The sequence below is a fragment of the Vulpes vulpes genome, chromosome 1 (genome assembly GCF_048418805.1).
Source record: "Vulpes vulpes isolate BD-2025 chromosome 1, VulVul3, whole genome shotgun sequence".
Lineage (NCBI taxonomy): Eukaryota > Metazoa > Chordata > Mammalia > Carnivora > Canidae > Vulpes > Vulpes vulpes.
The window spans coordinates 22,802,377-22,816,206 of record NC_132780.1 but is presented as its reverse complement, the minus strand read 5'-3'; the positions used below and the strand labels follow the sequence as shown (position 1 = coordinate 22,816,206).

At 45.6% G+C, this 13,830-nt stretch overlaps 1 protein-coding gene across 2 annotated transcripts; it reads left to right on the top strand.

The window, feature by feature from the left end:
- The first annotated feature begins 1,851 nt into the window (after positions 1-1,851).
- Positions 1,852-13,542, top strand: LOC112908823 (uncharacterized). 2 transcript variants are annotated; one of them, XM_072761857.1, is made up of 3 exons: positions 1,852-2,073; positions 4,170-4,296; positions 9,241-13,542. In XM_072761857.1, the coding sequence occupies exons 1-3, from the start codon at positions 2,032-2,034 to the stop codon at positions 12,978-12,980; spliced, it is 3,909 nt and encodes a 1,302-aa protein (XP_072617958.1). In that variant the 5' UTR covers positions 1,852-2,031; the 3' UTR covers positions 12,981-13,542. The 2 variants fall into 2 exon arrangements, with proteins under 2 accessions (XP_072617958.1, XP_072617910.1); XM_072761809.1 differs by lacking the exon at positions 1,852-2,073 and adding an exon at positions 2,149-2,582.
- Positions 13,543-13,830: the final 288 nt, after the last annotated feature.

Sequence of the window (13,830 nt, the reverse complement as noted above, 5' to 3'; positions counted from 1 at the left end):
TGCTGTTTGATTCTATCTTTTCTCAGACTTCTTAAGCCTTCTCCTAAAAGTTCTCTGAAGTCATAACGCTTTTTTAAGCCTTTACTGATATGTAGGAAGATGGAATGTGGGTTTCCCCAGAGCTATTTCTAACACTGTCTTTAAACATCTGAAATGTGATTCACTGCTGTTTTTTGGAGATAAGTTTAATTCCTAAAGCAACACTACTGCCAGGGCCTGAAAAAGATAGAATCACTTCCCCACAAGAAGTTGAGATCATTGGGTTCAGATAACCCATTATTTCAGTGTTTAGATTCTTTCTTTGCACACATGCTCCAACTGGAAATGGCAACCTGTTCTATACCAAAACCAACAATCATTAAGTTGCTCTGTGTTTGACATGTCAGACTCTTATTTTTTTAAAGAATTTTTTTTTTTAAGATTTTATTTATTTATTCATGAGAGACACACAGAGAGAGGCAAAGACACAGGCGGAGGGAGAAGCAGGCTCCATGCAGGGAGCCGGATGCGGAACTCGATCCCAGGTCCCCGGGGTCACACCCTGGGCCCAAGGTGGGCGCTCAACCTCTGAGCCACCCAGGCGTCCCTGACATGTCAGACTTTTAAAAGGAAATGAATATATCTGAGAATATAGAGCAAGAAATATATGAATAAAAGTGTCCCTCAATAGTTGGGACAGAATCAGTATGCAGGCAAGAGAGGTTTAATGTGGAACCAGAGTCTTACTTCATCATTGTCCCCATAATTCTGGGTGACCTACCATCCCTCATCCCCATTCATGTAACCAACCTGTATAGGGTATGAAAAAGGAAACAATTGGGCTCCAAATGGAATCGCTTCTGCTAGGTAGGCCATGTCACCAAACCGCGGCAGAATACTGAAACTCATTGCATTTACAACCTCCCCCAGGAATTTAGTTCCCACTGCTAGGAATTTTCTGGTAAGCAATAAAAAGGTAATCTGTCATATAGATGAGCCCTCTCCATCTCCCAAAAGATGAGGGATTCCTCTAATAAGTCTCTTTTGTTCCCACAATATGGTGAATCTATTCTTTTCTGTTTTTGATGCTGTTTTACTACCTTTAAAGACCTTTTCCTTTCTGTAGCTTTTTGGAGCTGCCCTCATCCCATCCCTTAGATGGGATGCTGCCCAATTCACAAATTGCTGAATAAAGCCAAGAGAGCTTTACAATGTGATGAGTTGAATTTTTGTTAACTGGAAATTATAGTTCCCAATCAAGCCTACTGAAACTTACAAAACTGACTTTAATGCTTCAGTGTGAAAACTTTTGAGGAGCAGCAATATATTCCCAGCTATGTGAAGTCTCATTTATTTTGGTACTGCTGTCCAGAAGTAATGTCATCTCAGTAAAAGAATTTGGGACTATCTAAAATAGTAGTTTTCTCCTTTGGAAGCTGGGCCTCATGGAGTCTGCATTCATGACTCCTCTCTGCCTTTAAGAAGGAGTAAAGCCAGGAGTCCAGGGTGGCTCAGTTGGTCAAGCCTCTACCTTAGGTTGGGGTCACGCGTGATCCAGAGTCCCATAAGACTGCTCACCGGAGACCCTGCTTCTCCCACTCCCTCTGCTATTCCCCTGCTTGTGCTCTGTCAAGTAAATAGAATCTCCAAAAATAAATAAATAAATAAATAAAAGCAATGGTCATATACTTCTGCATAGGAGCACCACTTTCCTGTAGCCTTCAGGATGCCACGTGACCTACGCTCCAGTACTCCAGGGTGGAGGATCCCGACCAGAGACCGCCTGAGATCAGGGAACCACACCACCCGGAAGAACCTGGGCAAGGGCGCAGCGAGGAGCCAATGAGAGAATAGGACGCGGGGTTTCTAGGCGGGCACCATCCGCTGGGGCGGGACTTCCGGCCTGAGGCCCTGGCGGTCTTTTTACGCCCGTTAGGTTCGTCTGTCTCCTAAGGTTTCAGAGTGCCGGTTCAGAGTCGGGGTGACTAGTGAAGACGCAAGGGGAGGCACTGTCCTCGCCGCACACACTAGGACCGGGCCCCGCTCCGCCCCATGAGTCCAATGGCGGCGGCCGCGCCCAGGGCCCTAGCGCAGGTAAACGCTCATCCCCCGGACCCTCTCCGCCCTCCCCCCCGCCCCCGATTATCAAGGCCCTAGCGCGGGGCGCCTGCTCGTGTCCCTGAGACCCCGCATCGGTGTGCTGGGACCCCCGGTGTGAGCGCCGGCGCGCTGCGGTGCGGGAGCGGACCGCAGAGGCGGGGCGGGCTGGGGCAGAGGCTGCGGGGATAGCGGTGCGGGGTGGCTGCGTCAGCAGCGGGGAGCTGCACGTGTCCATTCTTTCAGGAGCAGTGACGGCCAGTGAGGCCTGCACCCCCACTGCCTGACGGGGCCGTCTGTCCTAGCGATGCCGAGAGGGGGGCGACCCGGGTGTACATAGGCTTTACTGGCCGCAGAGAAGGGCACGCCCCGCGGGGGTAAGCGAGGAGGAGGGAATCGCAGTAGTCGGTGGATTGTTGATGGACTCCGTGGCCACCGTGGACGTGGTGAACCGGTTGACTGGTCTATGTTCTGAGAAGGGCCGAGGCCGATTGTGGGTGTTGCAGGTGAGAAAAGGAAGGGAGGAGTCAGGGCAAACCCCAGGGCCTTCGTTACGTGAACCTTAAAAAGTGCCAGTTCCCCGCAAAAATGGATTGATGTAGGAGCGACAGAGAACTGCGGTTTGGAATAAAGCAGCTGAGTCAAAATAGCGGGCCAGTGTGGAGAACAAGAGAGAGGTAGTCTATTTTAAGGGGAAAGGGGGGAAGTTGGGGCGGCTGTTGTAAACTACAAGTCCACTGGAGTAAGTTGGGAGTTGCGGCTTCTCATTGGCTGAGCTGTTGGGTGCGGTGATCAGGAAAGCCTGTCTTTTGGGGTCTGAGGTAGTGAAGTCGTGTCCCATATAAGGTCAATCCCATCGCTTTCTGTTGGGCCTGCAGTTGATCATATTGGTAGTGCCTGAGAGCTCCCCGAAGTGCAACCTCCCGACTCCAGTTTAGTGAGGTTTCCCGTTATGAATAGCAGCGTAAGGGATTGAAGCTCCCGTGAACCTGATGGAAGTTGGCAGCATGCTGATTATCCCTTGGGGTGTCCTAACTTGTCTTGACATGGCTAAGCATCTTAGATGTCTTAGGGAAGTGTGAGTGATGGTGTGGAGTGGGCAGCTGGACAGGACATTTTGGGAAACTGGGGGAAAGTTGCAGATTGGAGGCTTCCCAAAGTGATGGCTGTTGTGCGGAGTAGGTGGAGATTTGGGTCCTATATAGGAAGGGCATGCTGGGACGCCTGGGTGGCTCAGTGGTTTAGCGCCTGCCTTCGGCCCAGGGTGTGATCCTGGAGTCCCGGGATGGAGTCCCACGTCAGGCTCCCTGCGTGGAGCCTGCTTCTCCCTCTGCCTATGCCTTTGCCTCTCTCTGTGTGTGTGTCTTTCATGAATAAATAAATAAGAATCTTTAAAATAAAAAAAGAAGAGGGTCTGTGAGTATCCTAGGTTGACATGTGCTTGTGAGTGTCTGTTATTGAAGGGAGGATTACAGGTTGAGGAGGGCTTCTCAGCAGCATCTGAGGCTTTCCCTCAGTTGGGATACGTGAGAGTCCTGGGGTGGTAGTGGAGCCTGTGTGAATCTGTCAAACATCCTTTGGATGACCTGTGACAAGTACAAGAGTGAGTGGTGGGAGAATCATGTGGTGTGGGGGCAGGAAGGCGTGGGCGTTCATCTGTGGGGTCTGAAGACAGGAGAGAGGTACAGTCTACAGAATCATGTGCACATGGAGAGGAAGTGTGAGCCAAGGACCTCAGGGTCCTGATATTGAGGACTCTCTGGTAAAGCAGGGCCCATACCTGGCTGTCTCAGGGCAAAATCTGGGAGCCTGCATGGGAATGGGCTCCTGGCAGGGGGATGGGACCTTGCAGGCCACACCCAGATCTTAGATTGCACCTACATGTCCTGTGTCTGTTACTACTGAGGACTGAACAGTGATTGACGGGAAGGCGAGAGGAGTGCAGCATTAGTGGCACCAGGACCTGGCATTTATCTTACAGTGGGGAGCTGAGGTGGCAGGGGAGACTGGGGTGCTGTGTGTGGGGGGGTTGGATTGTGGGTTCTCAGAGAGAGAGAGAATGTTCATGGTTCCATGTGTCGCTCTCCTGACAGGGTGGCGTGACCTTTGAGGACATTGCCGTGTACTTCTCCTGGAAGGAGTGGAGACTTCTGGATGAGGCTCAGAGACGGCTGTACCACCATGTGATGCTGGAGAACTTTACACTTATATCCTCACTGGGTAAGGCCTTAACCATCCTCATTCACCTGGAGTAGTAGACTCTATTCCACATCCCCGTCCTCTCTTTTCCAGGGGGTAATTTGTCCTTCTCATGTGTGGCCTGTGGGCACTGCTTGCGTCCCCAGCTTTCTGGGTAGTTGCTTTTGTGGCTAGCTCTGAGTTGTTGGTGTGCCCTTTCCTCTGCCCTGCAGTCCCTGTACCCTGTGTGCTGAACCCTGAGGGTGACGTTGGAGGTCAGTAGTCTTGCAGTGAGGCTGATGGATTGCACCTGGCTTGCCCTCTGCCCAGCTGGGTACATGTGTTCAGATCCGTGCCATTTCTGTGGCCCGGCTTTTGATGCCTTGCTTTAGGCGACATTTCCTTGTGCCTGCCTGTGCCTGAAACTGCAGGCATTGGCATGTTTACTTCTTAAGTGGACCATGGGCTACTTCTCAAGAGTGTCCTCTGTGTTCTTTCTGTAGTGTTTACATCTCTTTTTCTACCTGCCCCCTTCCCTTCAGGTTTGTGAGGAATGATTGACAGATAAAGTTATATTATTTAATATGTAATGTATTATGTAGTATAATTATTTCATTTACTCACACATTAGGAAATTAATACCGATATGTAGCTAATGAACACACCCGTCACTTCGCATAGTACACTTTTTGTTTTTGACGGTAAGAAGGCTTAATATCTTCCCTCTTAGCAAATTTCAACTGTAAATGCAATATTAAGTGTACTCTACATGGTGTATGTTAGTTCCTCCGAAATTTCTCATCTTTTAAGTGAAAGTGTGAACCCTTGAGCACCCGCTGCCCCCTCCTGTAATTCTTAGTTTGTAGCATTCTACTTTTTGTCTCTGAGTCTGATTTTTTTTTTTTTTTTTTTTAAATGGGTACATGCAAGGCTGGATGCTTGGGTAGCTTAGTCTACTTAGTGTCTTCCTTTGGTTCAGATTGTGATCCTAGGGCCCTGGGATCCAGTCCCACATCGGGCTTCCTTCTCAGTGGGGAGTCTGCTATCCTTATCCCTTCCCCTCTGATTATGCTAGCTAATGCTCTCTCAAATAAATAAACACTTTAAAAAAAAAAAAAAGATTTTATTTATTTATTCATGAGAGAGAGAGACAGAGAGACAGAGAGAGGCTCCTTGAAGTGGGTCTGATGTGGGACTTGATCCCCAGGTCTCCAGGATCACGCCTTGGGCTGAAGGCAGGCGCTAAACCGCTGAGCCACCCAGGGATCCCCATAAATAAATAAACACCTTTAAAAAAAATTTAAAAACATAATATCTAGGGCACTTGGTGGCTTGCTTGGTTAAGCATCTGACTCTTTTTTATTTATTTTTATTATTTTAAAGATTTTATTTATTTATTCATGAGAGACACACAGAGAGAGGCAGAGACACAGGCAGAGGGAGAAGCAGGCTCCACCCAGGGAAGTGGAGCACCCGGATGCGGGACTGGATCCCAGGTCTCCAGGATCTCATCCTGAGCTGAAGGCGGCACTAAACCCCTGAGCCACCCACGCTGCCCCTGACTCTTGGTTTTTGCTGTGTCGTGATCCTAGGTTGTAGGTTTGAGCCCTGTGTCTGTCCCTGCTCAGTGAAGAGTGTGCTTGAAGATTCTCTCCCCATGCTCCTTCCCCCACTTACAAACTGTCTTGCGCATGTGGGCTCTCTGTCTCTCAAATAAGGCTTTTTAAAAAAGGGATATCCATGTTAGTAATGCCATACAGTATTTGTCTTTTTTTTTTTTTTTTTTTTTTTAAGATCTTATTTATTTATTCATGATAGACACAGAGAGAGAGAGAGAGAGGCAGAGACACAGGCTGAGGGAGAAGCAGGGTCCATGCAGGGAGACTGATGTGGGACTATATCCCCGGACTCCAGTATCAGGCCCTGGGTCAAAGGCAGGCACTAAACCACTGCGCCACCCAGGGATCCCCAAGTATTTGTCTTTTGCTCTGTGTTGATGTCACTTAGCATAATGTTTTCCATGTTCATCCATGTTGTGTTGAGTGGTAATGTTCCCATTTTTATGTCTGAGTATTCCTGCATTTGTTCTTTGTCACCTTACTATTTTGTTAAGGTTTTATTTTTTTTAGTAATCTACACTCTGTGTGAGGCTAGAAATTACAACCCCGTGATCAAATGTCCCATGCTGTACCTACTTAGCTTGCCAGGCACTCCCTAATTTTTCTTTGTCATTTTAAACCCTAAAAGATACAGAGAGTTTGTAGAGATACTGATTTTGTTTCCTTGGGATACATACATAATTAGAAATGGCAACAGTAGGGGCACCTGGGTGGCTCAGTGGTTGTTGAGCATCTGTCTTTGGCTCAGGTCGTAGTTCTGGGATCAGGCTCTCTGCAAGGAGCCTGCTTCTCCCTCTGCCTATCCCTCTGCCTCTTCCACTCTGTGTGTCATCATTCTGGGATCAGGCTCTCTGCAAGGAGCCTGCTTCTCCCTCTGCCTATCCCTCTGCCTCTCTGTGTGTCTCATGAATAATAATAAAAAACCTACAAAAAAGAAATGGCAATGGTAGCAGATACCGTAGTTCTATTTTTAATTTTTTGTGTCTTCCCCAATATGTTCCATCATGACTTCTGTAATTTATATGCGTAGCAATAGTATTCAAGGGTTCAGTTTTCTCCACTTCCTCACCAACATGTCTTGTCTTTTTGGTAATAACCATTGTAACCGCTATGAGGTAATACATTATGGTTTTGTTTCATTTCTCTGATGATCAGTGATTGTGAGCTCGTCTTGGGCACTTACATCTTCTTTTCACTTTTTTTTTTTCCTTTTCACTCTTTTTTGTTTCTTTGGCTCTACTGCAACATTTCAATGTGGTTTGGTTGTATTTGCTTTTGAAAGCAAATAGGACATGCTTTGGATGTCTGATTCAAAAATTATTGCCAGGTGTAAGGTTAAAGGGGCTTTTCCCTTTGTTTTTGCTAGGAGTTTTGGGATTTCAGGTCATATATTTCAGTTTTTAATCAATGCATGTGCATTTCAAGGAGTGCTATAAGGTGGAGTCCACTTTTATTTTTTCATTTGGATATTTAGATTTCACAGCAGTAGGAAAGAAGTTTTTTTCCCCCACTGTAGTTTCTTAGCAGAAATGTGCTGCCTAGGGTCACCTGGGTGTCTCAGTCGGTTAAGTGTCTGCAGTTGGCCTTTGGCTCAGGTCATGGTCTCAAGATCCTGGGATAGAACCCCGAGTTGGGCTCCCTGCTCTGCAGGGAGTGTGCTTCTTCCTCTCCCCTGCTTATGCATTCTCTCTCTCTCTCTCATTTTATTTATGATAGTCACAGAGAGAGAGAGGCAGAGACACAGGCAGAGGGAGGAGAAGCAGGCTCCATGCACCGGGAGCCCGACGTGGGATTCGATCCCGGGTCTCCAGGATCGCGCCCTGGGCCAAAGGAAGGCGCCAAAACACTGCGCCACCCAGGGATCCCAGAAATAAATTTTTAAAAAAAGAAAGGAAAGGAAACATTTAAAGATATGTGCTACCTAAAACTATGATCTTTCTCAAGATTACTTCATGTTTCAGCTTTTTTTTTTTTTTTTAAGATTTTATTTATTCATTCATGAGAGACACAGAGAGCCGGGAGGGGGGGGTTCAGAGACACAGGCTGAGAGAGAAGCAGGCTTCACGTAGGGAACTCGATGTCGGACTAGATTGTGAGTGCCTAGGATTACACCCTGGGCTGAAGGCAGTGCTAAACCCTGAGCCACCCGGGCTGCCCAGTGTTTCAGCTTTTGTAAAGTTGGTGACAAATATTCCAGTGTCCTCTGTGGACCAGGTAGTAGGAGTCTCTGCTTCTCTGCTCATCAGGGACTGCAGTAGTACCCACCATGTGGCTGATAGAGATAGCCCCAGCTTTATTTCCTACCCATCCCCATGTGTCTCTGCTAATATAGCCTTCAGCCATCTTTTCTATGTGCTTGTGCCCTCTTATGTTCTACTGTACAGTAGTCAGTCTTAATAGGACTACTGAGCCCTCCAAGGCTAATGTCATCTATGGACAGCTATTGAATTGATTTTCGTTGGAGTGAGTGATGGTATCTCATATTCTGCCTTCTTGCTGATAACAGTCCCTTAGGCTATTTTTCTATGTTCCTTGTGTCCTGAGTAACTCAGGGACAGTGTTGGTGCTCCAATTGGCCTGTTTTCCTGCAGTATTTATATCCTTTTCGTACTCTAGTTGCACTGCTAGGGCTTCCAGGGAAGAGTCTTTTGTGTTTCAGAGAGTGGTTATGCTCCAGACGTGACCACGTGGACTAGAGGACCTGTTTCTTGTGAATGGTGGTTGGCAAAGTTGTGACATCAGGGCTGTGTTTAGGTCATACTGGGCACCTTTTGTTTGTTAAATCAGAGTTTGGTGCCATTGCTGATGGCCACACCCCATTTCTGTCTTTCCTTCCTCACTGTTGACAATTTGTTCTTTTATGGATTCTATTCCTTTGGTAATTCAGTGATGTCTAGTGCAAGGGTTATTAATGCTTTTCGGGCCTCCTTATCTCACCCATTCCTCTCACTGCACTTTATGTGTAGTCCAACATTCACCAGTGAACATTTCGCCATAAGATATTGATATTAAGTTGATCTTGAACAAAAACAAATTTCTTGTAATTGGATATTCCTCCAGTCTTCTACTCAGCCAAGTACCAGTAGCAGAAATGGTCCTATATGAAGCTGTTGTCAGAGAACAAGTTGTAGACTCTGGTTCTCTTCCTTATGTTATACCCTAGTTTTTTATCCTTCTAGTGTGTTCTCCAAAATACTTTGACCAGTTGGGCCCAGGAATGCACAGCAGCCATTCTTTCAAATGAATCCTTTGTATTTGGAAAATCAAGCTATACACTCATGCCTACATGAGTGGGTTGCTTACATGTTACGTGCTCACTGCTTCACTTTAGTCAACACGTGTTTTACCAGCCTTTCTTTGCGTTCAGGTTGCTGCTGTGGAGCAGAGGCTGTGGAGGCACCCATTGAACAGAGTGCTTCTGGAGGTGTGTCACAGACCAGGACGCCCAGGGTAGCTCTGACTTCCCAGAAGACCCACCCCTGTGAGATGTGTGGTCCAGTCTTGAGAGACATTTTCCATTTGGCTGAGCAGCAGGGAAAAGAAAACAGCCAGAAACTGTTGAGGTGCGGAGCATGTGGGAAACGATTTTATTTCAGTATAAAGTTTGAACAGCAGCAGCACGTGGGAGAAATACTATGCAGAAACGGTGTGGATGGGGCCTGTGATGTGAAGAGCTGCGGAATCCATGATTCAGGAAAGTCCTTTACCTGTAGGGAAGTTCGGAAGGACTTCTTGTCTGGCTCGAGACATCTACGGCAAGAGGCCACTGCGAGTGGGGAGAAGCCAAACACCATCACACAGTGCAGGGCAACTTTACAAAGCAGAAAAAGTCATTATCCTTGGGGAGAATGCAAGAACCCCTTTAGTCCCAAACATCCCCATGTTAAGGACCAGGGTGTCCACCCTGGAAGACAGTGCTTTGTGTGTAGTGAATGTGGGAAAACGTTCAGGTATAAATCGTTACTTGCTATACATCAGAGGTTCCATACTGAAGAAAGATATCATGAGTTTGGCAAATATGGAAAATACTCTAGGCAAAGATCAACCCTGAGTGAACATGGAAAGACTCATAGTGGATCCAGGCAATACACGTGTAGCAAATGTGGGAAATCCTTAGGTCCCAAAACTGTCCTCATTCATCCCCAGAGATGGCACAATGGAGTAAAGAGTTATGTGTGCAGTGAATGTGAAAAATCTTTTAGCTGTAACTCAGTGTTGATTACTCATAATGTTCAACCTGAAGAAAGGTTTTATAAGTGTCATGCCTGTGGAAAATCTTTTCCCTCTATGTCTGCCCTCTGTTATCATCGGAGATCTCACACGGGAGAAAGATCTTATGAGTGCCGTGAATGTGGGAAGTCTTTTACGAGTAATTCTGTCCTCCGTTCTCACCAGAGACTTCATACTGGAGAAAGGCATTATGAGTGCCGTGAATGTGGGAAATCTTTTATCAGTAATTCTGTCCTCCGTTCTCACCAGAGACTTCATACTGGAGAAAGGCCTTATGAATGCCATGAATGTGGGAAATCCTTTACTTTTAGTTCTACCCTCCGTTATCACCAGAGAGTTCATACTGGACAAAAGCCTTATAAGTGCCGAGAATGTGGGAAATCTTTTATTACTAGTAATCAGTGCCGTTCTCACCAAACAGTTCACAGTGGAGAAAAGCCTCATGAATGCAGTGAATGTGGCAAATCCTTTCCCCGAAAATATAGCCTTGTTGAACACAAAAAGATTCACTCACAAGAACGGCCTTATGAGTGTAATGAATGTGGGAAATCTTTTATTACTAGTAGCCAATGTCGTTCTCACCAGAGAGTTCATACTGGAGAAAGGCCTTATGAGTGCCATGAATGTGGGAAATCTTACACTGTTAGTTCTGGCCTCCACGTTCACCAGAGAGTTCACACTGGAGAAAGACCTTATGAATGCCATGAATGTGGAAAGTCCTTTACCAGTAGTTCTAACTTACGTTACCACCAGGCAGTTCACAGTGGAGAGAGGCCTTATGAATGCAGTGAATGTGGCAAATCCTTTTCCCGAAAATATAGCCTTGTTGAACACAAAAAGATTCACTCACAAGAACGGCCTTATGAGTGTAATGAATGTGGGAAATCTTTTATTACTAGTAGCCAATTTCGTTCTCACCAAAGACTTCACACTGGAGAAAGGCCTTATGAGTGCCGTGAATGTGGGAAATCTTTTACCAGTAATTCTGCCCTCCGTTCTCACCAAAGACTTCACACTGGAGAAAGGCCTTATGAGTGCCGTGACTGTGGGAAATCTTACATTGTTAGTTCTGCCCTCCGTGTTCACCAGAGAGTTCATACTGGACAAAGGCCTTATAAGTGCCGTGAATGTGGGAAATCTTACACTGTTAGTTCTGCCCTCCGTGTTCACCAGAGAATTCATACTGGACAGAAGCCTTACAAGTGCCGTGAATGTGGGAAATCTTTTGTCAGTAATCCTGCTCTCCGTTATCACCACAGAGTTCACACTGGAGAAAGGCCTTATGAGTGCCGTGAATGTGGGAAATCTTTTACCAGTAATTCTGCCCTCCGTTCTCACCAAAGACTTCATACTGGAGAAAGGCCTTATGAGTGCCATGACTGTGGGAAATCTTACACTGTTAGTTCTGCCCTCCGTGTTCACCAGAGAGTTCATACTGGACAAAGGCCTTATAAGTGCCGTGAATGTGGGAAATCCTTTACCACTAATTCTATCCTACGTTATCACCAGGCAGTTCACACTGGACAAAAGCCTTATAAGTGCCATGAATGTGGGAAATCTTTTATCAGTAATCCTGCTCTCCGTTTTCACCACAGAGTTCACACTGAACAAAAGCCCTATGAATGCCGTGAACGTGGGAAATCTTTTACCAGTGATTCTGCCCTACGTTATCAGAGAGTTCTCAATGGAAAAAGGCCTTATGAATGCAACGAATGTGGGAAATCTTTTGCTGGTAGTTCTCCTTTCCGTTATCACCAGAGATGTCATACAGGAGAAAGGCCTTATAAGTGCAGTGAGTGTGGGAAATCTTTTACTGCTAGTTCTGCCTTCCGTTCTCACCAGAGAATTCATACTGGAGAGAGGCCTTATAAGTGCAGTGAATGTGGGAAATCTTTTACTGCTAATTCTGCCCTCTATTATCACCGCATACGTCATACTGGACAAAAGCCTCATCAGTGTCCTGAATGTGGCAAATCTTTTATTTTTAGTTCTGCCCTCCGTTCTCACCAGAGATGTCATACAGGAGAAAGGCCTTATAAGTGCAGTGAATGTGGGAAATCTTTTACTACTAGTTCTGCCTTCCGTTCTCACCAGAGAATTCACACTGGAGAGAAGCCTTATAAGTGCAGTGAATGTGGGAAATCTTTTGCTGCTAGTTCTGCCCTCTATTCTCACCGTATACGTCATACTGGACAAAAGCCTCATGAGTGCCCTGAGTGTGGGAAATCTTTTACTTTTAGTTCTGCCCTCCGTTGTCACCAGAGACGTCATACAGGAGAAAGGCCTTATAAGTGCAGTGAATGTGAGAAATCTTTTATTGCTAGTTCTGCCCTTCGTATTCACCAGAGAGTTCACACTGGAAAAAACTGTTCTAAGTGCAATGAGTGTGGGAAATCTTTTCTCACAAGTACCCGCCTTCGAGCTCACCAGAGCGTCCACAGTGGAGAGAGGCCTTACCAATGCAGTCAATGTGGCAAATCCTTTCCCCGAAAAGATACCCTCGTTGTTCATCAAAAGGTTCACTCAGGTGAACGGCCTTATGAGTGTAATGAATGTGGGAAATCATTTACTTTTAGTTCTGCCCTCCGTACTCACCAGAGAGTTCACACTGGAGAAAGGCCTTATGAGTGCCGTGAATGTGGGAAATCATTTATATGTAGTTCTTCTCTCCGTTCTCACCAGAGACTTCACACTGGAGAAAAGCCTTATGAATGCCATGAATGTGGAAAATCATTCACTGGTAATTCTTCCCTCCGTTGTCACCAGAGACTTCACACTGGAGAAAGGCCTTATGAGTGCCGTGAATGTGGGAAATCATATATGAGTAGTAATGGTTTTAAATATCATAACAATCTTCACACTGCAGGAAGGATTTAAAATAGGACAGAATGTGATACTTCTTACTTAGTATAGTTTAGGCTGGAGGACAACCTCTGTGAGGCAATTACCTACCTGTACTGAACTTGGTTCACCTCAATGCTATGGAGTGACTTCTGATGTGTTCCAGTTGGGAAAAATTCAGAACCTGTGTGTTGTACTTTCTGATATGCATGCAGTCATTACAAAATTAAAGTAACTGTCAGTTCCTGTGGCAGATGTCCTTTTACCTCTGCCACCTGGCATTTCCTGATAATGTGCATAGGTCAACACCCCAACATGTTTAATGATGCTGACTTTGCCTTTTCATTTGCTGATGTAAATTATGGGTAATTAGAACTCATTCCCTTGTAAGTTAGGGCATGGATGTGACCCAGTGTTGATCTAGTGTGTGATCTGAGTTCTGGGTGGTAACTTGCATAGGAAGACAAAATCCCATAGGGATGTTGTTGGTCTCATGATGCTTTGGTAAGTATTTGCAGCTTCCAAATCACCACACAGGGATTGTGTTCCACATGTTTTTCTGATGTATATATTAGTAAATGCCATCTTTGTTTAATTACCTTTAGTCTTTGACATTGTATGTACTCTAAGGGGTGGTTTGAAAGCAGGATTGGAATAAATAAATAAATAAATAAATAAATAAATAGAAAGAAAGAAAGAAAGAAAGAAAGAAAGAAAGATTGGGCTCTCCCAACATAAAGGAATGAACAGATTGCATTGCATCCCAACCTGGATGTGTCTCTAAGAGGATAATTGCAAATAAATCAATAATATGTACATAGATATATCCATAAATACTCTAGCTTGTTTGTTAATTTGCATTATAACCCAAACTTTTCTGATAGGC